The 27995-nt window shown below is 41.2% G+C and overlaps 1 protein-coding gene across 1 annotated transcript; it reads left to right on the top strand.

Moving 5' to 3' along the window:
* The first annotated feature begins 53 nt into the window (after positions 1–53).
* On the top strand, positions 54–27589 carry gxylt2 (glucoside xylosyltransferase 2). The gene is made up of 7 exons (XM_074647611.1): positions 54–559; positions 13374–13572; positions 15818–15949; positions 22040–22291; positions 22628–22751; positions 23863–24035; positions 26957–27589. The coding sequence occupies exons 1-7, from the start codon at positions 249–251 to the stop codon at positions 27131–27133; spliced, it is 1368 nt and encodes a 455-aa protein (XP_074503712.1). The 5' UTR covers positions 54–248; the 3' UTR covers positions 27134–27589.
* Positions 27590–27995: the final 406 nt, after the last annotated feature.

Here is a 27995-nt window from a genome sequence, read left to right as displayed (position 1 = left end):
TATAACAGCGCGGTAATACCACCATCATTACGGTAAAGCGGTAGAAGCCCCTCCTCCGCTGTGTAATCCTCCATGGACGTGGAGAGAAGCTCCTCTCCGCTCTCCATCATCATCATCTGCAGAAGAAATGCGAGCGGGGAGCGGCAACAAAATGTCAACTGGAGCTGCTCTCCCTCTCCCTCCTCCTCTCCAGCAGACATGAGCGGCGACCCGTCGGCCTCTAACACCCGCAACAAGTCGCCTTCACCATGCGGATCCACTGCAAAGTAGTTGTGATCGCTTTGTGCTTCGGAGTTTTCCTACTTTTGTACTTTTTGGGGGGCAACGCGGCGGACGATGATCCGCTGCTGAGAGAAGTTGGGGAGCAGCAGAAGCAGCAGGAGGAGAAGGAGGAAGAAAAAGAGGAGGACAACTCTTCTCGGTCTTCCTCCAAACAGATCCGACGAGATGTGGCTGCAAAGTTGGCGAAGAAAGCATCCGCCGTGCGTAAAGAGAAAGAGGCGCCTCCAAAGGGACGCAAAGAGAAGATCAACAGAGGAGCCAGCGTGAATGCAAAGAGGTAAAGGGGGGAGTTTGTTTCTTTTTCTCCTCTCTGTGTCCATCTCATGGCCTATTTCCATTTGTGCATCATCAACTTACTTGTTCTCATCTTTTCCTGTCGTTAAGGAAGTTAAAGAGTGTTTAATCTTTGCTTTTTAAGCAGAAATAACCTACATTGTGCTCAAGGACGCTGTGGCTTCACAATAGCACTGATCTGTCAAAGAGGGGACACTTCCCAACATGCATATTATTGGTCATAATCTGCTGCTTGGATGCATTTTTATATCCTTTTTTTGTGTAATCAGAGGGGCTGCTCAAATGTCTGGCTAGAGAGCATGACTAATGTGATTATGTGGAAATATCAGCAGAGAGGATGGCACACAATAGCACAACATAATGATAAAGAATTACCTGACCTCTAAATCTGTGTCGATCTGATGGTTTCCTCCACGCCTACTTCCATTTGTGCATCATTAACTTACTTGTTCTCAATACTGATCCAATTTTTTTCCTGGTGTGGCATCTATATACTGCCTTTTTAATACAATACACAAGATAATTTGTGCACCAGTACATTTTTGAAAATATCAGAATATCAAGCAAGAGAAAAAATGACACAATTTGTAGAAGTAAAGCCTATACAAATTCTCCCAAAACAGCATAACATTCACAATTTCCTCCTAGCTCTCTACTCCAGTCTTCCTATTATGTATCTGAAAATGAAACCTGAGAATCCATATTTTCTTCCTCTTTCCATCTCTTCAACTGCAAGGGACTACCTCATCATGTGGGTATCCGTCTGTAGACTGCACCTACACCTTCCTTGTCGTTAAGGAAGCTAAAGAGTGTTTAATCTTTGCTTTGAAAGCATCCTTCCTCCATCAAAAACAGCCTACATTGTGCTCAAGGATGCTGGCTTCACAATAGCACTGATCTGTCAAAGAGGGAACCCTTCCCAACATGCATATTATTGGGCATATCTGCTGCTTGGCTGCATTTTATGCCCTTTTTTGTGTGTGTAATCAGAGGGGCTGCTCAAATGTGTGGCTGAAATGTGAGTAGAGAGCATGACTAATGTGATTAGGTGGACATATTGGCACACAATGGCACAACAGAAGGATAAATACTTACCTGACCTCTAAATCTGGATCATTTGACCCTTTGGGGGCCTTTAATTCAGGCTTTAAAGAGGAGGGGGTTAAAGGTCACCTTGAGAGACATAAATTGCAATTAATAAGGAGCACAGAACGCCTGTTAAAATGATTACACTGGTGAGGAGATTACTGGAAATGACAGAAAACGGACACCCATCCTGTTGGCTGTCCAAATGTGCCAAAACAATCTGTGTGTGTGTGGGAGTGAAAAAAGCTTGTCAGGTGTGATTTTCCTCTCTGGACAGATAATAAGAGGAGCTGCATCCTGGCAGATGATCCGATTAAGTCACCATCCTCTTTGTCAGATTCAGACAAAAGGCAGTTTGTGTCAGTTGCTATTTCTGTTCAAGGATGGGAGCTTTTTTTTTTTTTTTATATTCCCCCTAGCTTTTTCTAATTTCAGCCTCACACATCCCTTTTTACGTTTCCTCCCCACCGGGCTGAATGCCAGCAGTGCCATAATAGCTACGACGTGGCCGTGGAGATACCAGACGGGGCGGTAATATGTATTCTACTCCAAAAGCCAAAGACTGGAGGTTGGGGACACTGTTCGGTAGATAAAAGCCATCAAGGCGTTACATTGAGAAAGGAGCTTTGCGTCCTCCCAGACGCCACACTCCTCCATGTGTGCTCAGCGCTGATAAGGGGAGATGGGGTGGAAGGGGTCACCGGTGGCCGTAAAGAAGAAAAAAAAAAACACTAACAGGTTTGGAAAGCGTTCAAGACTGACTGCTGCGATTAGGTGGAAACACACTGAGCATCTGGCCAAAGCCTCCAAAAAAAACGTTCTCCTATTTAATTGCATGAGCTAATCGGATGGTTGGGAGTATAAAAGACGAAGGAATCTGAACAATAGGGTGTAGTTTTTCTCGTAAAACACATATAAGCTTTGGCAAAAAATAGCCACTGAGAGTGGCAACGATTATTCTATTAGTTGACTATTAAATTAATCCTCAAGAATTAATCGGTTTGAGTAATTTTTTTAAAGGTCCCATATTGTAAAAAGTGAGATTTTCATGTCTTTTATATTATAAAGTAGGTTTAAGTGCTTTATAAATACTGTTAAACTATCAAAACGCTCAATATACGGAGAAATACACACAGCCCGTATTCAGAAATTGTGCGTTTGAAACAAGCCGTTAGGATTTCTGTCCATTTGTGATGTCACAAATATACAATATTTAGACCGTTACACGGTTTTAAACGTAAACATTTTAAATGTGTCCCAGTTTATTTCCTGTTGCAGTGGATGTGAATGACATCAGCTGACAGGAAGTAAACATGGACCCAAACTGTTGCCTAGCAACGAAATTGCATTGAAAAGCACTAAAACGGAGCGTTTCAGGCAGAGGGTAAATACAGGTTTATTCAGGCAGACAGTATGAGGAAAATAAAAGTTTTTTGGAACATAACAGCGTATAAACATGTTCTAGTAGAAACACAAAATACAAGTATGAACCTGAAAATGAGCACGATATGGGACCTTTAAGGAAAAGTTGACAAATTCTCTGATTCCAGCTTCTTAAATGTGAATATTTTCTGGTTTCTTTACTCCTCTGTGACCCTAAACTGAACATCTTTGAGTTGTGCACAAAACAAGACATTTGAGGACGTCATCTTGGGCTTGAGCTTCAATTTTCTGACGTTTCATTGACCAAACAACTCATCGATTATTCTAGAAAATAATCGACAATGAAAATAATCATTAGTTGCAGCCAACCTGTACTACTGCTCTGTTAATATGGATCATAGGGATAACAAAGTATACACAGAGGGCTGAATGTTTGATTTTAGGGTTGCCCGTTTATCGCCTCTATAATAATCCCCATTGTCTTTAGCATCAAACACATTGTGTTTTATAGGTGTGTGTCTTTGCTGTTTGACTCTCTATTCAATCGTAAATGTGAGCGGCGGCAGACAGATTTCCTGTGCAGCATGCCTAATAGACAAACATCCCTGTTTTTCCTAATCATATCATTTCCTCTCGACACATCACACTACTTCCTGTGGCCAAAAATATAGAGAATAGAGAGCGCTCCATCTGTCCCCCCCCCCACACCAGTGATTCTCAAAGTGGGGTCTGTGGTATACTCTGGCCGGGGGTTTTGCAAAATAATTAACTAAAAATCATAAAATTGTGCTATATTATTAAAAAAGTGCATAGATGGGGACCATTTGTGCCAATAAAACAAGCATATTGTGTCCGTTACACCCACCCACGTTAGCTTTGGGCCAATAGAAACTCTGATATGATTGTGACACACAGCAATAAGTTCATTATTTTTGAAGTTGAAACACTAACTGAGAGTCAGCTTTAGACTGGTGATTTTATATATCTGGATTGATTATGACTATGTCAGTCCTGCTACTGTTCATTTTCTGAAAGTTTTTAAGGTCAATTACTTTCAAAGTATAAATACGATGAAGTTAAGTCCAAGTTGAGGATCAAAATGACCCTCTGTGTAAAAGTATATAAGTGATATTAACATGATTCAAATTGAAAAGTGTTTCTCTTTATTATTATGAAACAAGTCTGAAGTATTTAGGTTGAAAAGTTGTATAATACAGTTCCAATGGCATCTAAGAGTACAAATGGTAGTAAGCATTATACTTAATCGGTGTTACTATTATGAGGGTGTCCTTGGAAAATGTTCTCTTCTAACATCGTTAGTTGATTAATAAATTAGTGAAATGATAGAAAGTTAATCTACAACAAAACATTTGCTGGTTCCAGATTCACAAACATGCTTCAAAAACAGTTTTTATATTGTTTTAAATTGAATATCTTTGGGTTGTGGAGTATTGGTCGGACCAAAAGAATCTATTTGAAAATATCCCCTCAGGCTATGAGAAATTCTGCTGCGAATTTTCCACTTGTTTTGAACATTTTATACACTGAACGATTAATCAATTGATTAACAAATATCACCATATTAACCCTCTGAGACCCACAACAGACCCGTTTTTGTCTTTTTTTAGGGGGGTTCAGAGGGTCTTTAGGGGGAGATAGCAGGTCAGCGGTAGATGTCACATAGAAGTGGTGTACATCATCTGAAAGCTGGGAACCTTAACATTAATTTGAGATGCTGCTCAGCACTGTGTGTCAAATTGTTCTAGTCATAAATCAGAAAGAAACATTGATTGAAATAACTTGTGAAAGTGCATAAGGGTTGAGAACATTTTGATTGAAGTACATGATGGTCATTCCCATGCTCTATTATGCCTCGTAAGTTTTGGTGCTAAATTTAACAATTTTTTACCACTCGAGAATTGATAAAAATGATCAGTAATCCCTCCAAAATACCACATTAAGACAACGAGACCTTGAGGAACACCATAGTAAAAGCCATACTTTGATTTGGTATCAAAAACTTTTGACATTTTGAGATTTCTGCAAGAATTGTATTTTTCAGCGATTGGATGGCGAGCACGTCTGTTCTGGAAACTGCTCAGAAACCCCCTTATTGTCAATCTACCTAGGAAAGCCATCCATCCTCTGAATGCTCTAGATCTTTAGTTTTTGTCTGTAAAGTTTCATGAAGCTGTGATTATCCTAGAGGTCACCACAGGTCATTTTGTACAGTGATGTCAAGTTTTAAAAAACAGTCTTGCGATATGAGATGGCTACTATGGGGACTAACATCATCACACATGAATACAGTTGGGCTCATTGGATCCACAAGAGTCTCAGTTTTACAGTGATACCCAATTTATGTAATTCCAAGACTGTTTAGTTTAGTTTTACCCCAGTATGCAGAAATATTCAAATACACCATTTTAGAATAGGCGAAAATAACACATCTGTACTGCATGCAAAAAACTGCATGTGATTATCATACCTATTTTCATTCACATATCTTGAGGTCAGAGGTCAAGGGACCCCATGTGAAAACGGCCATGCCAGTTTTTCCTCGCCAAAATGTAGCCTAATTTGGTAAACATGTCTGGTACCAATGGATTCCTTAGGTTTCTAGATTCATATGATACCTTCTAGCTCTAAAACTGAGCCCGCTAAAGCTTCTGAAAGGCATTAAAGTCGTTCGTGATCACTGGCAATCCCGCTGGTCTCAGAGTTGACAATGAAAACAAGTATTTGTTGTAGCCCTAGACATCACAACCTGTCACGTATAATCCTCACAACAGATCCTTTACCCGTAAGTCACACATTCCTTCTCTCCGATCTCTTTATTACCTCCAGTATATGTTTCAAATGCAGAATAATACAGACGTAGCCCCTCTATCTGCTTTGTTACATTGAATTAAGGCCTGCATCTACAGGATTAGATAGGCATAGATACTTTGTGTTGAAACAAATCCCTTGCCCCGTCACTTCAAATACAGTTCAGCAGCGCTCCTCGCAGTAAAGAAGTCACTCTCTCGCTGTGGCATTATGCATAGCTATAAAAATGTCATCTCGCATGACTGAACACTCTCTCTGCTAGGAGTGTTTTGAAATCTCCCTGCTTGCCTGCGTAGCCCCGACGTGGTTGGAGGGGGTGCTGGTGTGAGCCTCATCAGGGGCAGTTAAATCTGCCCGTTAGACGGGCTAACTCACTTTTAATTTACTAGGGAATGAGTCATAGAGGGTGTGGAAGGAGGAACTAGAGAGACAGAGAGACGTGCATAGGGTAAAATCATTTCTAAGAAGCAGGATTTGAAAGTCAAAGCTTAGAAAGTGACAAATCACGTACTGTATTCCTGGACGATAACCTTTTTCTTAACAGTTACTGATCCAGCAAATGCTGAAATGATTGATTGATTGAATACCCGATCAACAGATCAGATTCACCAGATGCACCATAGACAGAAGTAGTAGTCAAGGTGAGTTAGTCCGAATGTGGTGATTGGGGTTGCCAATGAGATAAACACTCAACAACCACCGTCCTGCGCTGGGAAATAGGACCTTAACGCAAAAATTCTCTGCAATGATGCACGTTGCTTTGCAGGCTCACTTAAATGACCTTACCTTGCATGGCAGCTGGATTCTCACGATGTGACGAGATCGCGTGAGAATCGTGGGATCACGCGGAAATCCATCTCGTTCAGCGTCAAGGGTCGGGTCTGGAAGGTAACCCGCAACTAACCTTAACCATTCGAGGTCAATGCCTAACCTTGACCATCTGGCAAGAGATGTTCTAGCCACGAACGCTTTAGGTGTTTGAGGCGACACGGAGGAGAGGCAATTGTTCATTCTAAACAACAATAGCGGCTCAAAGCGTACATCAGTTATATCAGAGCTGGAGAGTATTTCTTTACTGAAATAAGAGCAAAGAACGGCACTGGATGCTTTTCTCGATGGAAAAGATGTTTTCGCTCTTCTCCTGACTGACTTCGGCAAGAGTTTGATTGACAGATGGTTCATCCAATCGCCTGCCAAGTATTTTTTGGAAGTGCCTGCCCTTTTCCAAACAGTTTCCAATGACGGCTGCTCAGATGGTTCTGTGTATCAAACCATCTGACGGATCAGGTTATAAAAGACCAGCTGTAGCTTCCACATTTGCATTTGCCATGCCAAAGACACTCTCTGTATGAACTATACATCCATTGTGGCTAACCCAGCTAAGAGGGTTTACCCAAGCTTTCCCAGTGGAACTCTAATTCAAGATCTAATTCAAGTGTATTAGTGTTCAGTACTAACTCGATGTTCAATACGTGGGCTTGAACTTTTATAGCACTTCTTAGATCTCTGATTTTTTTTTTGGTACATATTTCAGTGATATGAAAGTAAGTCCCTTTTATAACGTGCATGTAAAATGTCATCAAGTTTAATGTGCACATCTTGGTCGAATAAAGAGTTGGGCTTGACACATATTGAGGGATATTTGGCTTTAGGCCTTTCAGCTGGACATCCTGATGAGTGTAAAATCTTTCCATAAGGCTAAGGGAATGAAAACAGATAATCTGGTTCCCATGGAAGCTTGAATCAGCTGACTGTGGCTACATCAACAGCTATTTCCTTCCGACCAATGGGCAACTACAGGGTCTGAAAAGTGAAGCCAATGCTGAAGTGCCTTAAACTTGCATTCTTTCTGAGCCAGCAGGGGGCGACTCCTTTGGTTGCAAAAAGAAGTCTGATTGTATAGAAGTCTATGAGAAAATGAGCCTACTTCTCACTTGATTTATTACCTCAGTAAACATTGTAAACATGAGTTTATGGTCTCAATCGCTAGTTTCAAGTCTTCTTTAATACAGCATGATGTTCATTTAGTAAATGATGGTCCCATTTAGAGTCAAATAGACCATAAAGCAGGGGATGCTTTAGGGCGTGGCTACCTCGTGATTGACAGGTCACTATCAAGGCGTTGTCCGGGTTTTTGTCTTACAACTTTAACCCTTTCACAGTGTGTTTTCAATTCATGAAAGTTAATTATAACCTTTTTGGTCGCCAAAAAAGGTCTTATTCAGCATTAGGAGGTACTAAGCTCCACCCTCTTGTGTCACTACTGGTTACAAATAACCAAGTTGGCGACGGCCAAAACGCCAAACTTGAGGCTTCAAAACGGCAGTCCACAAACCAATGGGTGACGTCACTTTGACCACGTTCACTTCTTATATACAGTCTGTGCTTCTGAACAATCAATCACCACAGATTTGCTGAAGTTTCTGAATCTTCTGTGCTTTGCCACGTCTTGGCAACTTGTTGAATAAAGTGCAAGCCATGAATCGGTCTGAAGAAGCATCCGTAGGTTTCACCGTTAAGCGATCGAACATTTTGTGCTTTTAAGAGCTGAAATCAGCTCTACCCTCCTTCCTATTGAGGAAAGACATGATGGGAACATGTTCATTTTAATGGTCTTGACACCCCGCTGGTTCAAAACCAAAGTGAACATGTAGGATACAAGTCCACCAAATGAGCCAGTTATATGCTGATTGATGAAATGCCTTCAAGGTGTTCTTTGGTGTAGTTTGTACTCTGGCTCTTCATTCTGTACATGTACATTTTTCTTTGACATTATCTTCAAAGGTGCTGCTTCTTTTTCCTCTCCTCCTTACATGATTTAAAAGGGTCGGCTGTGGTGCTTTGTAGGCAGAGGGCTCCTCGTGTGCTCACTCTGCAGCCAGTAATGAATTCAGTTCGTTTTGTGCCTCTTCTGGGCTTTTTTGACTGCTTCCAGATGTGGGGAACAGTGCCATGACACAAAACATCATGTGTACAGCCCTTGCTTTACGCAACAGACATTTTTTTCTCTTTTGTCCCTCCAATTTTTTTGCGGAAATCATTTCAAGGGCATTCTTTTTGCATGAGTAAAAGTGCCACGTCATTCCGTCCCACCGTGTAGGAGATATGGATTGCATTTTCTGCGGGCAAAAATAGGAATGTGTGTTCAACAACCTTGACAGAGCAGCATCGGGCCTTTGAAGCGTGGCAGACAGATTTCTCAGCACCTTCTCATTCATCCTAATCTGCGGTTCATCATTGTCCCTCAGCCATGCAGAAAACGAAGTGTCACGCTTGGAGACTGCCCCGCAAAAACCCACCTGTCAAATTTCACTCTTCTCTGTTCCCCTTTCCGTTTTATGGTTACTTCATCCTCCGGGCTCAGAGGAGATCCGTGCCTTTTGGAATAAACAGTCTTTAGTCGTAAAACCATTTACCTTCCACTGTTCTCCAAAATAACGCTTCTCTGTTCCTTTTTGCGTCTCTCCCTACGGCTATGACAACACTGATGTTGAACATGTTGTTATTACAACCAGCCCCATGCAGCGCGCGCATGTGGAGGACAAGTAGATCCTCAGCTTCAGGCTCCTCCATTGTACAAATGTTTCCGTATCGTGGTGGGAGATACTCCGCACCGCTGAGTGTATTTTAACACCACAGCAGCACTAGCTCTGCAGAGAGAGCACATTTTTTTACATCAGATAAAGGACCTCCTTGCCTTTGAGCGCCGAAGAACAAAGTCTGGTGGGAACTCACAGAGCTACAGAAGTAGTAGTGTGTGTGTGTGTGTGTGTGTGTGTGTGTGTGTGTGTGTGTGTGTGTGTGTGTGTGTGTGTGTGAGTGTGTGTGTGTGGTGTTGAACAATATGAAGGCAACAGATGTGAGATAAATCCTTGATTCTTCACCTTGTCTGTCTGTCAGGAGGATGAATGTGATGATGGGCTATTTTCCTGAATGCTTCGCTTGTTTCTTCTGTCTTGATTCTCATAAAGTCCAAGATGAATATCTGTGCTTCCTGACATGTTCATGAAGAGACATGCTATTACTGTTCAACAGTGACATGTTGACAGGTGAGGAGAGCTTACATGTGCCGCTGTGCTCTGAGACTGGATGCACTTAGTCACAGGCGGAAGCGTTTTTTAACACATCTGTTCGCTCAGTACGAGGTGTCTGTGGAAAGTTCTCTACCTGAATTCATTCTGCTGCCAGATTCTGAACAAAAACACACTTTAAAGTGAGACTTTGTAACCTTCGACGAAAGACACAAAACTGTTACTGTTTTGCTGTTGCAGCCTGACTTGGTATGGTACGACCAGTAGGCTAGATTATGGTTAGAAACTTTATTCAGCCGGTTTGCTGAATAACTCTTTTCTACTTGTCCTACTATTATATTATGTTTTATCTTTATCTTTGAAAATGGCCATGACATTTTTTCCTTGCCAAAATTTAGCGCAAGTTTGGAGCGTAATTTAGTTTTGGTTGGTACCAATGGATTCTTTAGGTTTTTCTAGTTTCATATGATGCCAGTATCTTCACTAGCCTTAAAACTGCCCGCTACAATCTAAAAAACTCAAGTTGTGTTAATGCAATATTATCACGTTAACTTTGACAGCCCTAATCCTAACCTTAACTCTTCGAGACCAATGCCTAACCATCTTGCGAAAGTGGTGATTCTCTCTCTACCGTTACATAAACAATATAGACCAATGGGTCCCTTTGTATTTCCTGTTTCAATGTTTGTTAATGCAGTAGCGGACAGGAAGTAAACTTGGACCAAAGCTGTTGCCCTAGCAACAGAATGGCAATGAAAAGGAGATTGCATCGTGTTATTTCAGACGGTTTGCTAGCAAGCTCGGTAGTTGTTGAGTGTGAATGACCAACGGTTGGCAGATAGTGAACAGTAGCTAGTTGTTATCTTCCAGTCTAACTTTTAAGCACATAATATTGTTTTAAGCTTATGACTGTAACATCTCTGTGAAGCAGCTGGTCCTGTTAGTCTGTTAACGCAAGCTAACATTAGCTCAAGCTAATACAGAAATGTCAAATCTGTAACATATCAAAATATAATATAGTCAGACATGACTAGTGACAACTATGAAGTTGTTAACAGTAAATATAAAGCCACTTTAAAAAATGTATGGAATGAAGTATACTGCTAATGTAATACATTACTTCAGTAAATGTGAGTTTAATTGGTTGATTTGTCTAAAACGAGCCAAGTTTACTTAAAAATTGAAGATGTTGGTTTGAAAAAAAGCAATTGCATAATTTTATGTGATTGCATGTGTAAAAACAACATTAATTTGTGATTATTTGATTTGATATTATGTAGATCACCCATTAAATTGCAATCACAATATTGGTCTGAAAGAATAGTAATTATGAAACTTGCTCAAGTAGTTCAGCCCTACTTCTACTTCCCTTTTCGTTCTACTACTGAGTCAATAATTACATGTTGAGCAGCTGAGCTTTGTTCAGATACCTAAAACTAAAATTGCCAGTTGTTATGTTGTCATTGAAATCTGTCAGGCTGAATTACAGAGACGTGTGTATAACAATGCACAACACATCATTTTCCATTTGATGGAATCACGCAAACAGAAAAAATTGGTGTCTTGGGTTTTGAATGTTTAATATAAGCATGATATCGCTGCAATGAAGCGGATAAAGGCTGTGTTTTTGTACAAAAAAATGTTGAAGCAAAAGGGAATTTGAAGGAGCAAGAGGTTAATAACTGCCATAGTTACAGCAGAAGGTTTAGGGTGTTCAAGTTCTGTTTTGTAGGCTTTTCCAATTATAGGGTATAAGTGCTGAATCTCCATGTCCTTTTGGGGTTTTTGTATAAAAATGTCCATGGGCATGTAAGTATTATATCACAAACTTTCAGAATTTGGTGGCTTAAATAAATCAGAGTTTTGGTTACCAACCTTTAAAATTGGTCAAATCTAATGTGGAGGTTTTAAATTTCAGTTTCTCTTTCAGTTCCTTCACTTTGTTTTGACTCAGTGTTGTTCAGTGCATCTTTTGCAGAGCACAAATTGCTCTTCACAAGCTCTGCAGCACGCGGGCCAATTTACAGGCGACGAGTGAGGGAAACGAGGTTTGTGTATTCAGTGATTGTCAGCAGATCCAAAACCCCCTCCACTTTCCCCACACATGGCCTTGGCCCATTTAGAGATGGAAACATTGTTTTATTTTACATCATTTGTTCAAATGAATGGTTCCCATTTGTATCTCTTTGTCCTCATTTTTAACGTTGCATTGAAAACATTAGGGCTGTCCTCGGTCAAAGAAAGTCGACTAATACTCAGACCGACAGATCTGTAAAACTGAGTTTCTCCACAAAGAATCACACGAAAGCACCACTTTAAATCTTTTGTTTACCAGAGATGTGCTCATAAGTTTCTTGGAAATAAGTCATTCAGCATGAAAAAGTAAAAAAAATGATTAATCGACTAAAGAAATCTTAGTCGACTAAGACCAAAACGTCCGACTAATCGACTAAGATGGGGCAGCCCTAGAAAATATACTTGTTCTTAACCCGGGGGTCGGGAGATGATTTCAGTGGGTCGCCAGATGGATGTGGAGAAGGGAAAAAAAAGTATTAAAATAAAACAACATATTTTAGATGGGGAATGTTTTTTTTACATTACATCGCCTGTACCAGTGGTATAAGTTGCCTCAGAATAGATATTCGTGAGTGTTTGTGAGTCAAAGAGTCAAAGTGTGCCTGCAGATGAGTTTCTGATGGGGGTTTTACGGCAGGTCAGGTGGAGAGAAAAAGTCACGGATTGCATCAAAAATCCACAGTGCCGGGAGCACATTGGTTAACGCCTAGGTGCTAGCTGTTAAAAATAAACAAAACTGTGGGGTCGCAAACACCAACCTGATTATTCTGGGGGGTTGCGACTTGGAAAGGTTGAGAACCATAGCTCGAATGTATCTTTATTCAGTTTAAAGGGGACCTATCATTCATACTTGTATTTCGGGTTTCTACTAGAACATGTTTACACGCTTTAATGTTCAAATATTGCTTTACTTTTCTCATTCCGGCTGTGCTGCAGTACCTCGTTTTCACCCTCTGAAATGCTCTGCTGAGCTCCTGCCCCGCCCCCCCCAAAAAAGCCCAGTCTGCTCTGATTGGTCAACCGAGCCAAACTCTACAGACGGCTCAGCTCCGCTCTAACTCTAACTAGCTTTGTTTTAGGGCGTACCAAACTAGCCGCTAGGCAAAGTGTGTTACTTGGTGACATCACCGCGTTACAGAAGAAAAGGCGGGACTTCAAGTGAGGCAGTTCAGGAGTAGTGTTTCTGTGGGGGAGAGTTTGGGCGTGGACTTTCGACTTTGTAACTTTGCAGACCTTTTACATGCACAAACATCTACAGTATATAACACACTAAAGGAAAGGGGGAAAGCATAATAGGTCTCCTTTAAATAATCGATTGTACATTTTCTGTTTTCTTTTCTTGCACTAGACTGTCAGAACTTCTCATCCGTGTCTTTTGCATGTCTGTTTTAGCAAACCGCGGAACAACGTGGGCCGACCCGTGACCAGGCGCAAACGGGCGGAGGAGGTCATGCACCTGGCCGTGGTGGCCTGTGGGAGTCGTCTGGACGAGACACTCACCATGGTCAAATCAGCCCTCCTGTTCAGCCTCAAGAGGATCACGTTTCACATTTTTGCTGAGGACCCTTTGGCCCCGCAGTTTGAAGAAAGGGTAAGAAAACCTCCAGTGGCCTGATGCCCAAATATATTCTATACGGTGCAGGTTTTTACAAGAAGGCACACGATGAAACGTGGAGACTTATGGAGCTATAAGCGGCGCTATTTTCGGCTTATTTTCTCTGCATACTTCTCTAGTGAGTCTTCTGACTTCTGATTTAATCCAGCGCATGTTAAACATCCTCCCCTCTCTTTGTAATAGATGATATCAAGATGAGAGCAGTTTTAACTCTGCCTCTCTCTGACTGACTCTAGTACAGACATATAACCCTTTTATCTCAAGGCTGCCGAGTAATTTATCACCAAGACACCCTGCTTTTTTTCCTCCAGCACCATGCATCACTTCAAAGTCACCTTTACAGCGGCGCCTGGCGTGATTTTGATTAGTTCCCCTGATATTGTAACTAACAGTCTATTAACATCCTTTCTATTAATGGACCTTAAACAGCACCTAAAAGCACCTTGAACAGCTTTTAAATCCAAACCCTAAACCTGCGAGCTTGCCGTCGTGTGTAGGGTGAATCATTGCCATGTGTTGAAAATCCCCTCGTGGGAGACGGGGGAGTTGTGGTAGTCGAGGCCGAGATAATAGAGCACATATGCTGTGTATATGTACAGCATGGGGCTTACGTCCAGCCGCAGCGTAAAGAGACATGGTGAATGCGTTTGTTGAGCGAGTTAGAAGGTTTGTCCGTAATCTCCTTTGATTTCTTGCCTTCGTCAGCACAAACGCTGCCAATTGCCTGCGGCGCTCTTTCGCTCCTTTCAGGGCCAAACTGTTAAACCGATGATTACGGAGCGACTCGGCGCCTAACAGGTCGAATAACACAAGCTCCGGCGATACACTGTGGAGTTTAAGAGGGTGCCTTCACTTGTTTAGACTGTAGCTTTTTAATCAGACAACAGCTGGCGGCCGCGTGTGTCTCATGCAGAACCACACACAGCACCACGAGACGTGACTTCATTGTTTTAAACGGACGTCTTTTTTCGAGACATTTTATGTTGATACGTGTGTGAAAAGAGAGAGATTAGCTCTCAGAATAATGATTGTTTATATATAACGGCTGTTTCTCACACCACTTTTTTCCATACTTGTCCTTTTAAGGCAGTGGTTTCCAACCAAAGATCACAGGGGGTGCGCCAGGATTTGTCTGCTTGGAGGTTGTCAAAATTAGATTTACTGACTCACTGGATAATTTATACAAAAGTCTGTATATATATTTATTTAAGATGATATATTATTTTGCTACTTAGTAGGCCACATTCTGTTTAAACATGGTATTTCTGCACAGTTGCAGAAATACCGGGATTAGATTAGATTAGATTCCAGTGGCGGCTGCGTAGGATTGTTTCCGACCCGTGTGATCCAAACATTTACAATAACTCCAGAGCGTTGTAAAGTCCGAAAGTCAAACTTTGTTGGAAAAAGATAGGTGTAAACATTTCCAAAATTCACAACATGTTTTTATCTAATGAAATATTCTGTTTCAATTCATATTTGTTGCTGTTTAGCTGACGAGTTCTATCCCTTAAAACTGAAGTAGGCGAGATTGGAGCAAATATGATTAAATTAAAGTTATTTTTATTAAACGGTCGCTATATCCTGACAGTAGTGCATGAAACAGGTAACCTGAAAAAAATCATGTGCCTCTGTGTCCTCCGGTGCTCCTAACGGCATCTGCAAGATTTCACAGACCGGAGCAAAACAAGCAGTAAGAGCTGATCTGAGGTCTGCTGTCCAGCTGCCGTCTATGAGAGCCGGCTGTCAATCAGTCGCGAACTCCAACCAAACGGTCAAACTAGGCAGCGCTGATCAAATATTAATCAATATTCTGTTACGTTAATGCCTATTTCTCTCCTCAAATGTTTTCAGAATCATCTTGTAGTACGCGGTTTAGCTGTAAAATGAGAAAGTTTGTGTCACGGGAGTCATTGTGAATTATCTTGAAGGATCGTCAAGCTACCGCTCGCTTTACAGTGCTGGAAATCCATTCATCTTTGTTTTGACTGAGTTTAGTTTAGTCAGTGAGGCTTTTACTGCTAAATTCATCGCAGCACGCAGGTTGTGGTTGCTTAGTAACGGCGACATATGCACAACCCTCCCAACATCTTTGATAATAGGATGAAAGCAGCACGGCTGGCGTTCTCCATACGTTATTAGACGCTACATGTGAACGGCTCCTAAGAAGTCCATTAGACACTTCCTCTGTGTAAAATGTGATGTGTTGCTTTATTTCCAGTTGAACAAGTGGCCCCGCGCCGTCTCATCCAAGTTCCAGTACCGGATCTACCCCATCACCTTCTCCGTGGGGAACGCTGACGAGTGGAAGAAGCTCTTCAAGCCCTGCGCTGCTCAGAGACTCTTCCTCCCCGTAAGGCTGCAGCACTTATCTCCTCTCATATCCTCACCGTGCATAATGTCATTAACCAGCGTTAAGAAAAAAATCCATTTCATTTCTACTTAAGCAGCATTTCCCTACCCTTTTTTATTGTATCCCAGTGCACGGTTCTAGTTAATTACTTGTGTGATTATTGATGATTTCACACTTTTTTCTGCTGCATTTACTTAAGTGATTTCATCAAGTGAAGACTATTGATTTTCTTTTTCTGCTGGTGTTCATTGAAATAACAGCCAGCTCACTAACCATGTAATGAACATATTGCAGGTCAGACCGATCCATATGTGATTTCTCTCGCTGCAAGGCAATCAATCAATGAACATTCACTTTGTCAAGAATACCTTTTGAGAAGCTCGTAGTCTTTCTGAATTACGTGAGGATTTGTCCGTCCTGACTCAGTTCCATTACGTAATTCTGCAGATGTTTTGGCAGTTAATGCTGCAAAAAATCAAATGCACCTTTTTATGTTGAACTCCTTTAACACCAAGCTCTCAGGTTTGTTGAGTCAACTTAAGACTTGGGTCAGACCTGCACATATGTTGTGGATCCTCCAGTGAAAAGTACTGTAGTTTGGCATCTCTTGTTGGCCTTTTCCACTATGGGAACTCCATGAACCGCAACTTAAAGGGATAGTTTGGATGTTTTGAAGTGGGGTTGTATGAGGTACTTATCCATAGTCAGTGTATTACCTACAGTAGATGACGGTAGTAACAGACAGGAATTACAGCAGGGAAGCAAAGCAACATACTGCTGTGGACAGGGCGGCAGCAAAATATATTTTAGCCACCTAAAAGAAAGGCCCATCTAACCAAATCAGTATCAGTTTAAGTGTACGCTATATTTAGAATGTTTTCGTTGGTTTACCTTGCCGTCACAACATGGAAGCATGTAGTGGAGTAGAAATATATAGTAGCATTAAAGGGAAATACTTAAGTAAAGTAAAGTAAAGTACCTTGAAATTGTACTTAAAGGTCCCATATGTTAAAAAGTTGAAATTTTCATGTCTTTTTTTTAAATTTATTATAAAGCAGGTCTAGTTGCTGTATAAATACTGTGAAAGTATTGAAACGCTCAATCCAAATACAATAAGTATACACAGCCCGTATTCAGAAACTGTTCCTTTGAAACAAGCCGTCATGATTTGTGATGTCATAAATCTACAATGTATAGACAATTTCACATTCACAAACATTTTAAATGTGTCCCAGTTTATTTCTGGTTGCAGTGTATGAGAATGACATCAGCTGACAGGAAGTAAACATGGAGCCAAGCTGTTGCCAAGCAACGCAATTCCGTTGAAATGCGCTAAAACGGAGCGTTTCAGACAGAAGGTAAATACAGGCATATTCAGGCAGACAGTATGAGGAAATTAAAGAGTTTTTTTAACATTACAACATGTAAACATTTTCTAGTAGAAACATGAATTACATGTATGCAACTAGAAATGAGCATCATACGGGACCTTTAACTGAGCTAATTAGTGAACTGATCAATAGGTCAATAGGTCATGTAATAGATCAAGCTGAGGGTGAACATTAAGAACACCCTCTGCTGGACCAGAGGGCAAACTACAAAAAGGTCAGTTCCTCTCATAGATTTCACATACATTTCTAATTGGAACAGGTCATTACAGTTTGAAAATGGGTTTTTTTCCCACGAATTTTTAATAAAAAGTGACAGCCATATTTCCTAGTAACATTCAGGTCGCGTTGGTATTATTAAAATCATGTAACATTTCCAGTAATGAGCTATTTTCCACATTAAGTAATGGGCTGGTGCAGCCAAACACTGCATCACCATATTCATCAGGAATCAGGTTTATTTCGCCAAGTATATACATACAAGGTATTTGACTCTGTTTTTTATGCAGCTCTCTCAATGTACTTACACAGAATAGAAATAACAGAATACAGACTACAATAATTAAAATTAAAATAAAACAAAATCAGATATCTTTATACAAGTCAAGTGTCCGGGAGTTGTAAACAATACAGTGCAAAAAAATAAATACTGGATGGATGTACATGGACTAGATGATTATGTACAGTATGCACATGAGGAGATGTCTGTATACTGTATGTACACTGAGTAGGATATACACCAATCAGCCATAACATTAACAACATTAAGACCCCTGACAGGTGAAGTGAATAACATTGATTATCTCGTTACCATGGCACCTGGCAGTGAGTGGGAAATATTAGACACATTTTGTCCTTGAAGTTGATGTGTTGGAAGCAGAAAAAATGGGCAAGCGTAACGATGTGAGCGACTTTGACGAGGGCCAAATTGTGATGGCTAGACGACTGGGTCAGAGCATCTCCAGAACTGCAGCTCTTGAGGGCTGTCCCGGTCTGCAGTGGTCAGGATCTACCAAAAGTGATCCAAGGAAGGAAACCCCGGTGAACTGGCGACAGGGTCAGACCCGAGGCTCATTGATGCACGTGGGGAGCGAAGGCTGGCCCGTGTTGTCCGATCCAATAGAGGAGCTACTGGAGCTCAAATTGCTGAAAAAGTTAATGCTGGTTCTGATAGAAAGGTGTCAGAACACACAGTGCTACGTAGCCGCAGACCAGTCAGGGTGCCCATGCTGACATAATGTTATGGCTGATCGGTGTATATTTACAGTGACATAAAGTGACAGGTGATATGTACATATTACAGAAAAATGTGCATTAAAGACTGTAAGAATTATAGTGTATAAGAGCAGCAGTGGATATTTGGTGTTAGAGGGTTATTGACAGTGTGTGACTGATAAAGTGTTCATCAGAGTGACAGCCTGAGGGAAGGAACTGTTTTTGTGTCTTGTTGTTTTGGCGTACAGTGTTCTGTGGCGCTTCCCAGAGGGGAGAAGCTGGAAGAGGTTATGTCCAGGATGTGAAGGGGTCTGCAGTGATGCTTCCTGACTCTGGAGGTGTGTAAGTCCTGGATGGAGGGCAGGCTGGCAACAATAATATTTTAGTTTTCTCTTGAAGTAAACTCCTATAGTCTGCTCTCCACCAGATTCTTCACCTCCCCGTGTTCTGAGTCAGGAGGGAATCAGGCAGTTCGGGGGGGGGGGGACCGGCAGACGATCTGTCTCGAGGGACACATTTGTCTCTGGAGGTCTGGTCTTGGGGGGGTAGAAGTGGTCTGGTGCCAGTCCTGTTTTCTCTCTCTGCTCCTCTCTATCCTACTGTGGGTGGGACTCTTTCATTATTCAATGATACTGACATTTATAAGTCATTACATGAGAACGTGAAAGAAAATCAATATTAGCACTTCATTTTGATTTAACAGCTTTCTATATTGTTTAATCAACAACACTAAGCGATAGTGTTCTTATAATTCTTTGTGGGTTTAACAACACTCCCCACACACAATAGAAATATACATGATTAATTTAAGGTCGTCGTGGATACGAGCTTCAAGAGAAAACTTCAGAGTGTAACCACAGCACCATTTATATCGACAGAGAGACCTGTGATCTCCTACTCACTCCACAGTGGCTATTACTATTATTATAGCTGCGGATAATACACACATAAAACGAAAACAGTGGGTTACTGCTCGGTTTGGGCTTGTTGGTATCGATTGCCGCTTTGTCACACACACCGGCGCCGGCTCCTCGCTGCTGTCAGCAACATAATTCCAGCAGAGCCAGCTCAGTGCGGTCGAACACACTGCAGCTTGGTGACGTGGTCTCTTACTACCTACCACTAATCTCAACCCATTGGCTTTAAGTGCTTCTGTCTTTATTGACCCTGCATCTCAGACTTCATCATCCCAGTTAGCTGTGTTGTAACACTGTCTTAATGGTATAAAGTACACTCTGTAACAGCATGTGCTACACAGTGAAGTGTTACATAACGTCCTTATACTATATACTGGGAAGTCATATGGCTGTCTGAGATATAGTTTAAACTCTCAAAGTTCCTCAGCTCTGAAGTCTGGCTGGTGGTGAAATCTCGTCTCATCCAAACTGTCCGAGACTGTAATTTGTCTACCGTGCACTGACAGCTCAATTCATCAGTGGATACAGGAAGTAATTGTCTCATCTTCAACTCATCTTATTGTTCTTAGCAGACGGTGGATTTTCTTCTCCCACAGAAGTCCACAATTCAATTCAATGCTTCAATGTGAATTCTAAGATGCTCTACCACAGATCACCTCTGTTTTGCTCCTGACTTAAATTTTTGTTTATAGCACATCATTATTATTATTATTATTATTATTATTATTATTATTATTATTATCATTATTATTATTATTATTATTTTACTCTAAACTATAAAATCCTAGGTTGTCAAATCTTTCTGAATTCCTGTATATGGGGAAATTGGTTAATGTTGAACTATATGTAAAGTCCCATAAATCACACTTTTTCCACACCCAAACATTTAGCTGATCAGATCCAGACTGAACCTCATGAACCTCTTGAACTTTATAGTTTTGTTTTGTCTCCACGCCGGCGACAGCCGTGTCCGGAGGCATTACGTTTTTGGGTTGTCCGTGCGTTCGTCGGTACCATTCTCGTGAACACGATATCTGGAAGAAATTTCTTCAAATTTGGCACAAGTGACCACTTGGACTCAAGGAAGAACTGATTAGATTTTGGTGGTCAAAGGTCACTATGACCTCACGTCTGTCCCATTCTCGTGATATCTTGGGAACAGCTTTATCAAATTTGGCACAAATGTCCACTTGGACTCAAAGATGATTTTGGTGGTCAGAGGTCACTGTGACCGCACAAATGTTTAATAGGATAACATAATGAAGTGATGACATTTTGGACAGATATGGTTGTAAACTGCAGCTTGACTGGTTAGCGGAGGCGTACAACAGCGAAGCGGTAATTCTCGTTAATAATAGAGATGTTCTAGAGATGTAGGAATTTCATGGCTGATGAGGACACAATAATTATCTGTGTATAATGAACAATACAAATAAAATTATCTATAATATTAATCTTACAAATGAAAAAATGTGAAGAGGAAATATATATATATATTTTTAGACAAAACAAGTTTATTATAACCCCGTGACAACGTAGTCGGGGGGTATATAGTGCTCCGCGTGTCCGTCCTACCGTCCGTCCGTCCGTTCGCCTGTTACACTTTCGTTTCCGGAGCAGAACTCAAAAACTATTTAGTTTAGTTTAGGTCTAGTTGTGCCTTTTGGGGGTTAGAAGTCCAGGGTGCCCAACATTTTTTAAATTTTCTAAAAGAGCAAAACCTTTGGCCCTACTTTAGCACGGGTCAAGCAGTGAGCTGGGGGGGGTTAGCCATGCTCACTTTTACCTTGTTTTTCTAGTATATTTAGAGAGCCGTCACCATCCCTAGAATGAAGAATATATGAATGCATTGTAAACTTGTTTGTAGTAACCTTAGTTTATTTTTTAAATATGTTGAGTAATTAATGCCGGACCATATCTCCTTTTTGACAAGCTGGACAGATGGACATTATTGCTGCTAAACAGCTCCATTGCTCTCTTATTGACTGTCAATCCGGGGCAATAGGAATCTTTTCATTGGGCAAAAACTAAGAAAATATATTTCCTTGGCTTTTTGTTCAAAATAAATACATTTGAAAGCAATATGTTATATGCATGCTAACACAATAAACTAAGACAGTGAGCATGGTACACATTACACTTCACAACCATCAGCATGTTAGCACCGTCAATGTGAGCATTTAGCTCAAAGCACATCTGTGCCTCCTCAGTACAGCCTGAATCTGCAGGGTTCGTTTGATGTTGAGTCCCACGATTTCCCCACTCAGACATTTAGTTGGTCTGATCTGAACCCCTTGATGATTTCTGCTTACTTTATAGTTATGTTTTATTAATATGTCAGTGGCTGTCTGAAAGAGCAAGCTGTTTATGCAAAAGAGGAGGTGCACCTAACATGGTAGAGACGGTGTAGTATGACACTGTGAGAAAATAAAGTATTTGACACCATGTACGTTTATTTATTTAACTTCATTTTTGAGTTTTACATGGTATAATAATGCCCTTTCTAGTTCTTTATATGAAATATTGTGGTCATAAATATTCTAATGATGACTGTTATTGTGTCCTCCCAGGTCATCCTGAAAGACGTGGACTCGTTGCTCTACGTAGACACCGACGTGCTGTTCCTGCGGCCCATGGATGATATCTGGAGTCTCCTGAAGTCCTTCAACAGCACCCAGCTGGCAGCGATGGCCCCGGAGCACGAGGTCCCAAAGATCGGCTGGTACAGCCGCTTCGCCCGCCACCCTTTCTACGGAGTCACGGGGGTTAACTCCGGCGTCATGCTGATGAACCTCACAAGGATCCGCAGCACGATGTTCAAAGTAAGGTGGAAACACGGTGATATTTTCCCTCACACTGTGATCAGTAAAAAAGGACTGAAGTGAGCTGTGATTTTCCCTTCTGCATTCTGAAGGTTATTTTCTTTGAGCTCCAGTCGCAGTGCTGTGAGTGGGCCGCGATTGAAGCTTTCTGATTACCGCGCTTGAAGCACAGACTTCTGCCCTCAGAACTCAATTTAGCAGCTCTTAATACTGCCAGCAGATTGCAAATGGAAGTGGGAATGTAAATGTGCCTCTCCTTTGATGATGTGTTTTTGGAGAAAAAAGATTGCTCTTGAGCTGTTTAGCGAGTGAATGTTGTTGTTGTTGGTATTTCAGAACAGTATGATCCCCAGCGGTCTGTCATGGGAGGATATTCTACATCCACTCTATCAGAAGTACAAGAACCACATCACCTGGGGAGACCAGGACCTCCTCAACATCATCTTCCACTACAACCCAGGTACACCCCTTGTTAGTGGTCGTCTACAATGATCATATAACAGATTATAATCACACTGAAAACACATTATGTATCCCAGAAGGAGGTTTCAAATTGGCCCACAAAAGGCAGAATCAGAATATCAAACTGTGTACATTTTGAATTCACCATCAACCATCAAGATGTTCACATGACTTGTGTCTTATTTCACCGTTGGTAAACCAGTCCACATTATGAATCTGGATTAGTAAACAGCACACCAGGCTGCACTGTGGCTGCAGGCAACAGCAGGCCTCAGCGTGAAGACTGAGTTCCAGCTGCAGCGGCCAGATGTGGGCATTAAGTGCTCGGAGCTACGGTGGAGCTGGCATCGCCGGTGTTTGCTTGAAACCAGAGCCAATGAAGTGTTTGTTTTACACGGTGCGGTACATGAGCTCTCTGCACTCTCCAGAGGGATTTTCAAGTTAGTCCGTAAAGCATTGTTCTGGCTTCTTTCTGCTTGTTCTGCAATCAGGGAAAGCTTCTAGATACTGTGATATCCTCAGACCAGGAGTTGATGGAGAATCAAATGGATTCATGTGGTTTTTAAGTAAAAATGCGAAAAATACGTCTGTATATTTGTATGTTATTTATTTATTTATTTTAGCCTGGTACTATACATCACATTCAAAGACCAGCGCTAATTAAATATGTAAGGGATAATGTACAGCAAGGCAGTCATTATTGTGAAATAAACCCCGACTTGCATCACCCTGAAGGGGTTTATTTCACAACAATGACCCACTAGCTGTACATTATCCTGCTTATTACATGGCTACTTACTTAAGAAATCAATATTTTGACACAAAAATGTTCCTCTAGAGTCCTAGGTCAGAACTGCGTCCATAGCAACGGTCTGTTATACATAGCAACGGTCTGTTATAAAGAAATAACACATGTTCTATACCGTCTAGTTAAAGTTCTCCATCCAGATTATTTTTAATGGGTCCTGAGGAATCAAACCAGCAATCTACCTGCCTTTTGAATCCTTCATGAGTTACTGTCCTCACTGTGTCCTATAGCATCGCATTTACATGAGATACAGTGTTTGGTGTTATAAATAGCAATGATGTGTTCTTGTTTTTTCCCCCAGAGTGTCTCTTCATCTTCCCCTGCCAGTGGAACTACAGACCAGATCACTGTATGTACGGGAGTAACTGTAAAGGGGCTGAAGAGGAGGGCGTGTCCATTCTCCATGGCAACCGTGGCGTGTATCACGATGACAAGCAGCCAGCGTTCAAAGTAGTCTATGATGCAATACGTGAAGTAAGTATTCCTGAAGGATATATTCAAGATTTACTGACACAATATGGTATTGATGCATAGCGCCCTCTGTCGAAACCTAACATTCAGTGCACGGTGGTTGGTCACTCAATAACATAACATTAATGACTGTTTCATTAGTTTTAGTAAAAAATGATATAGTTAGTAATAAAATTCTATATATATATATATATATATTATTTAATTTTTTTTACCCAATAACTATGATCAGTTCTCGTCAGAAAGTTCTCAAATACAACCAGTAAAGGTTTAACTAATGTAGGCGGGACCCACCTAGGCTCTAATGAAAAGAATGAGCCACGATCTGATTGGACTAAACCCTCAGTGCTGGAGATACTGGGTCCGCCCCTTTACCACACCGGTGTTATGTTGAAGTCTGTTCCCCGTCAAATAGTGTTTCCCTCCTGTTAAAATGATAGCGCCCCCCTATGTAGTTCGGGTTAGGGTTAAGAGTCGGTTCAGGTTTTAGTAGGGAGAAACACATATCGACAGGAGACGCTCAATTCAAGCAGCGAAAGCAGCTTGCACACCTCCCTCGACCACATGGCTGATACAACCACAACAATGCTATTACAGCTGAATGAGCGAATACGATAAAATATGCTTAACATACAGAGGAGCAGTCAGCAGGTGATCGCTCTGACAGATCCATGCATGTTTAAGAGAGATAGTAAGAGATATGCTCCTCCCTCGCCGCTCGTTATCACTTCTCGCCAGATTGTGCCCCGGGTGAAGGAAAAGGAGCACACCCAGTGTTTCATTGCAGTAACAACGCGACTGCTTTCTTGCAGGGATAGCGTGAGGAGTTGCCACTGCTTTATCACTGCAACGCGCTAAAACCACAGAAACGATGCACCGTGTTGACAAGTGGTTTTGATAGTTGACTATTCTGTGAAACCCCTAATACATATATATATATATATAATACAATAAAAACACGTTGAATTCTGGGTAATTATTTAAACGAACTAAACACAAAACACTCAAATAACGCTAAATTATATTATATAAGTGTGTGTGTATTATAAGTCATCAACACCTAATCAGCTTAGATGGGAAACAGCAGTTTTCATTCATGTGTATTTATGACATTATTACTAGATTCATCCCAAAAGACTGGCTGCAATGAAATAGAGCATTTCACAGCAGACCCGTTACAGCAGAAACACACAAAACCCAGGTGTAACTAATCACATTAACGATGGCTGCCTTCCATTCAGGTGTGTCAGCTCCAGGGTGCTGCTGTTATCCATCGTTAATGTTATTAGTTACACCTGTGTGTGTTTCCTGCTATGGCACATCAACATAGCTGCTGTAAATGAGGTCGACTGAGGAAGACTACAGTGTAATGAATAGTATTATGATATATTAGTATTCCAGTAATAAGCCCAATTTAGTATATAATTGGTTTTGATTCGTTAGTGGTTTATTAAAGCAAATGCAAAGTTATTTAGAGTAATGATGAGTATGATGTGGCTACAATGGATGCAGCATTAAGACCTATACTGCTAATTTTCCTACTTAGCCTCTCAAACTCATTCAAACCCAGTAGTGAAAGTAGACTGAAGTTCTTGCCGGTACTACTACGCTACCCCAACTGTCATCGCTTGATATTGTTCCCCTCCCGCCCCCCAGCTTCATGCATCCCTGAACACACCATTCAATTCCTTTATGGTGTAGAAAGAAATTAGAAACACTTGACATCATGTATAGCAAATTATTTATTTAAATGGTGAAAGTGCTACAGAATAATTTGTAAATGTTGCCAAAGCTTTTCAAGTTTTGAGTTGTTGTTCCGACTGGGGGCATTCATGTGAATTGGGAACTCGGATTTCTGATTATTCACACACCACATGAATGCAGCACAATTGCCCTATCTCGCAATGTTAATGAAAGTGAAACAGCATTGCCACATGTGTCAACAAATCCAGCTGTGATTAGGGATATTTGATACACCACACAGTTGTACCGACTGGGATACATAGCCTACAGTAGTGCACAGAGGCCGTTTCCATGGTCGCCATGCATAACGCCTGGCGTTTACTCGCAGAGCGCTTGTCCAAGCGAGTATGCAGGCGGAGTGTCTCTCCCTGTCTGAAAAGGCCTTAATGTACAAACAAACAGACAAACCAAACCGAAAACATACCCTCACTGGCGGAGGTAACTAACTGTATGTTGACCGTTTCTTGTTAGAAATGTGATCGTGAGTGACGGGTTGTATTTGGGTTTTGGCAGCTGCTGACCCCGGTGTTACCCCTGTTCAGACCATATGGGCAATGTGAAAATACCTAAAATATAGAGGAACAAATACACTCTGCATCATATACTCTTGTTTACTATTTAACCAGGTAAAAAGCTCAATATAAAGTCCAACTCTGTGCTTCCTAACACAGTCTGACACGTTTAGCCTAGCTTAGCCCAACAACAGGAAACAGAGGGAAACTGCTAGCCTAGCCCTGTGGAAAAACACACCTCACAACAAGTGCAAAGCTATTGATATTAATCTTTTCACTTGACTCTGGGTAATGCAAAAATGTCCCAAAATCATGCACTGTTCCTTTAATGACTCCGGCTCAGAAAAGGAGCAGCTTTGAGTATTTTCTCTGTGGTACAGATTCTCTCTTGCTTGCATTAAACAATCTGGGTCAGTTTTTAAATTTAGAATTTGTTTTCCCCGGCTGCAGAGTCAGTTCCCCCCCTGCTCTGCTGAGATAAGCCTCTTAAAGACGAGCTGGGTCGTAATTTATGATTAATACGGAACACCACCACCGCCCCTCATCACCCCTGCTGACAGAAATGTGTAAATACCATTTAGTCCGTGATATGTTCCATTAAAAAACTATCAAACTCAAATAGCTTTTGAGATCAGAACTGACACATGGACAATGACTCTGTTCCTGCAGTATCCCTTTGAGGACAACATGTTCCAGTCGCTGTTCTACCCGATCCAAACCAAGTTCCTAGACACAGTCAACACGCTGTGCGGACGGATTCCTCAAGTCTTCCTCAAGCAGATAGAGAAGACCATGAAGAAGGTGTTTGAGGATACAGTGGTCCGACATGTTAAACCGCACAAATAAACTGATGGAGAAACGGACTCCCTGTTTTTATCTGACGACACCGAGGACCATGTTGCTGTGAATTATGTGCCGTACCAGCGTCTCCCAGACTGAACTGCCGGCTCATGTGTTTGCAGTGTATTCAACACTTCCTGGAATGGTCTTGTGAACATTACGACCCTCTAATGATGGTGTGGGTAATAAGCCTAGAAGCATACAGTGCTGGTCAGTGATGCCGTAGAATAGGTTTGCCTTATTGCCGTCTTAAATCTTTCACATTCAAGTTATGAACGTCGATGAAATGTATGAGAATATTGGAAAGCTACGGTGGAAAAAAAGACTGCATGAATTCTTTTTTATCAAGAATTATGAAGGTATCAGCTCTTTATCTGAAGTTGTGGGCGAAAAGCAGAATTTAAGGTGTCAATTTTAAGGCATTTAACAAAAGTATCTACCGTCTTTATTTTTCCTCATGAACATGGTAAAAACAAAGTCAACTTTGGACTTTGGAAAGCTTTACTACCTGAAGTAGTAGATTCATTAACCGCTCCTCTAAAATCATGTGAATGTTTTACCAGCAAATAACTTGAAATGTGAGCTTGTGTGTGAATGAGACGAGTCTGTTCTGCAGTTGCCAAACGCCACTGACAGTATTAAAATACAGCACGACAGAGGAAATACGGACTTTTATGTTACAAGCCGAATGTTTAAAAATGCACTTTCAGAATGATATTAGGACTGGATGGTTGTCTGTAAGCAACATGTCCACGTTAGATGCTACGCTGTCCGAGTGAAAACCAAAAGTGCTAGCATTTAATAAAAATAGTGACATACAACAGCTGATTATGTGCCATATAAATATTCATGTCTGCCATGTTTACTA

Source organism: Sebastes fasciatus, chromosome 1, assembly GCF_043250625.1.
Source record: "Sebastes fasciatus isolate fSebFas1 chromosome 1, fSebFas1.pri, whole genome shotgun sequence".
In the NCBI taxonomy this organism is placed as follows: Eukaryota; Metazoa; Chordata; class Actinopteri; order Perciformes; family Sebastidae; genus Sebastes; species Sebastes fasciatus.
Note: the sequence above shows the minus strand (reverse complement) of the source record. Positions and strands in the feature narration are given on the sequence as shown.

Bases quoted from the DNA above. Each gene is read 5' to 3' on its own strand.
- gxylt2 (XM_074647611.1), top strand. From the start codon at position 249: ATGCGGATCCACTGCAAAGTAGTTGTGATCGCTTTGTGCTTCGGAGTT. The intron at 15,950-22,039 runs GTAAGGCTGCAG...GTGTCCTCCCAG, and splicing joins CTCAGAGACTCTTCCTCCCC to GTCATCCTGAAAGACGTGGA. The intron at 24,036-26,956 runs GTAAGTATTCCT...CTGTTCCTGCAG, and splicing joins TCTATGATGCAATACGTGAA to TATCCCTTTGAGGACAACAT.